The sequence below is a fragment of the Monopterus albus genome, unplaced genomic scaffold, assembly GCF_001952655.1.
Source record: "Monopterus albus unplaced genomic scaffold, M_albus_1.0 scaffold23.1, whole genome shotgun sequence".
Classification (NCBI taxonomy): Eukaryota; Metazoa; Chordata; class Actinopteri; order Synbranchiformes; family Synbranchidae; genus Monopterus; species Monopterus albus.
The window spans coordinates 2,691,925-2,693,751 of NW_018127903.1; the positions used below are offsets into that span (position 1 = coordinate 2,691,925).

Here is a 1,827-nt window from a genome sequence, read left to right on the forward strand (position 1 = left end):
CTCTTAGTCTGACCCGTCACCCAGGACCTGTTTGCCTTGGGAGACCCTACCAGGGACATATAGCCCCCGACAACATAGCTCCTAGGATCACTCGGGTACTCAAACCCCTCCACCACAATAAGGTGGCGGTTCAAGGAGGGGAGCTAAAGTTAGATAAAATCTCTACCAGGAACACAATAAAATCATGCTAATGAGATCAGTTTCAATGACCAAATAGTGTAGTTTCAGCAGTAACACTGATAATGTGTGCATTTTTAAGGAAGTGTTTTTACAAGTCATTTTTCATTAAATGCAAATACATTACAATGTACAATACAGCACTGCTCATTACACCTACGTGCAGGTACTACATAGAGAAGCACTGGACGTTTAGTCATGCTACCCTGCAGAATTTTTCCCCTGTTGGAATGACAGAAATGAAGATGCAACTCAGCAAACACCATTAGCAAAGGGTCACTGTGCAGGTCTGCTTTTGACACAAAGTTGAGTTTAGTTGAATCCTTCTTGTCAATCCTCATCGATCTGCCTAGCCTGGCTTCTAGCGTGTACAAGATTTTTCCATAGCAACCACTGAAGGAGGAGGGCAAACCTCTAAAGCACAAGAGCAGAAGGTCAGAAGAACATAAAAAAAATTATGAGCCACACATATAAAAATGTAATCTGACCTTTACCCTTTCTATGTGACCTAATTAAACCTCATAAAAAACTACAGTCACAAAACATATTCACCTACTAAAACCTATTAAGATAAGATGCATGTACCATATTTTCTGGAGTACCATAAGTCTGGAGAAGACATAAGTTTGTCTGATCTAATTCATTATGGAACCATTAAAAGAATTATTACTTACTGGTAAGGGAACTGAAATGTGAATGGGTACACATGGCATCCTGGGGCAACAACACTGCTGTCTGAAAAAGACACAAGAAATATTGTAAAGCTACTAGTGAACAAGATGACATTCAGACATTTGTTTGTATTACACATGAGGCCTGGTCCCTCAGATGTCAGGTAATTTGGGGTCAGGGTTATAATGCAGTTTGATATCTGAATTCCAGGTCAGAAGTAGTGCAAGATTAAAGAGACAGGAATTGGACAAGCACCACAAACCTTTAAAAACCTTTCCACAAGTTTCTTGGTCAACAGCAGAGCATAAAAGTACACTTGGGGTTGTTTACAGTTAATGCCTGAACAACAGAGTGCATGGTCAACACAATCTTCACATCTCATGTTAATCTAATCAATTAGAGGAAAAGCTGGAATATGAAGAAAAATAAAATGGCTACACCAGAAACCAGCTTCAAGCTATCATATCATATTACAGGCTCTTTTTAAATCTGTGGGATACGTACAATACAAGAAACAATTGTAAAATGCTTACATGTTTCTCCATTTTGCTTTCTCAGTAGTACTTGGGTGTCTTTTTCTTAAGAAAGAAACAGCACATCGATTTATCAGCAGTTTGCATTTGTTACTTAACAAAAACATAATATTTTCACACATATCATGTTATGTCATGTTATGTCATGCAGATCCTAGAACCAGACATTTAGAGAATGTTTGCCTGGAAAGTTGTTTAAACTATGAATTAGTTACCAAAATAAATGCTGATTTATTCTCTATCATCTAATCAGTTCATTGCATCTTGTCCCAATTGTCCTTATGCATGAGAGAGTTACTCAAAGCCCTTTCCTATAAAAGGTAAAGTGTATTATTAAAATATTTTGCTTTGCTTAACATTTTACAACTATTTTTGGTGCTGTGCTGTTATTACTAAAGGGAGATGGTCATTTGTATCAATAACGCATGTTGATTGGCTGCTAATA

General features: G+C 37.4%; 1 protein-coding gene across 1 annotated transcript in view; it reads right to left on the minus strand.

Moving 5' to 3' along the window:
* LOC109956861 (arrestin domain-containing protein 3) overlaps positions 1–1,423 on the minus strand; it is a 24,209-nt gene extending 22,786 nt beyond the window's left edge. Inside the window, exons 1-2 of the mRNA XM_020594278.1 lie at positions 1,383–1,423; positions 852–912 (exon numbers count right to left, since the gene is read on the minus strand). Of these exons, the coding sequence (XP_020449934.1) occupies positions 852–890 (39 nt within the window). The 5' untranslated portion in view covers positions 891–912; positions 1,383–1,423. The remainder of the gene's footprint in view (positions 1–851; positions 913–1,382) is intronic.
* Positions 1,424–1,827: the final 404 nt, after the last annotated feature.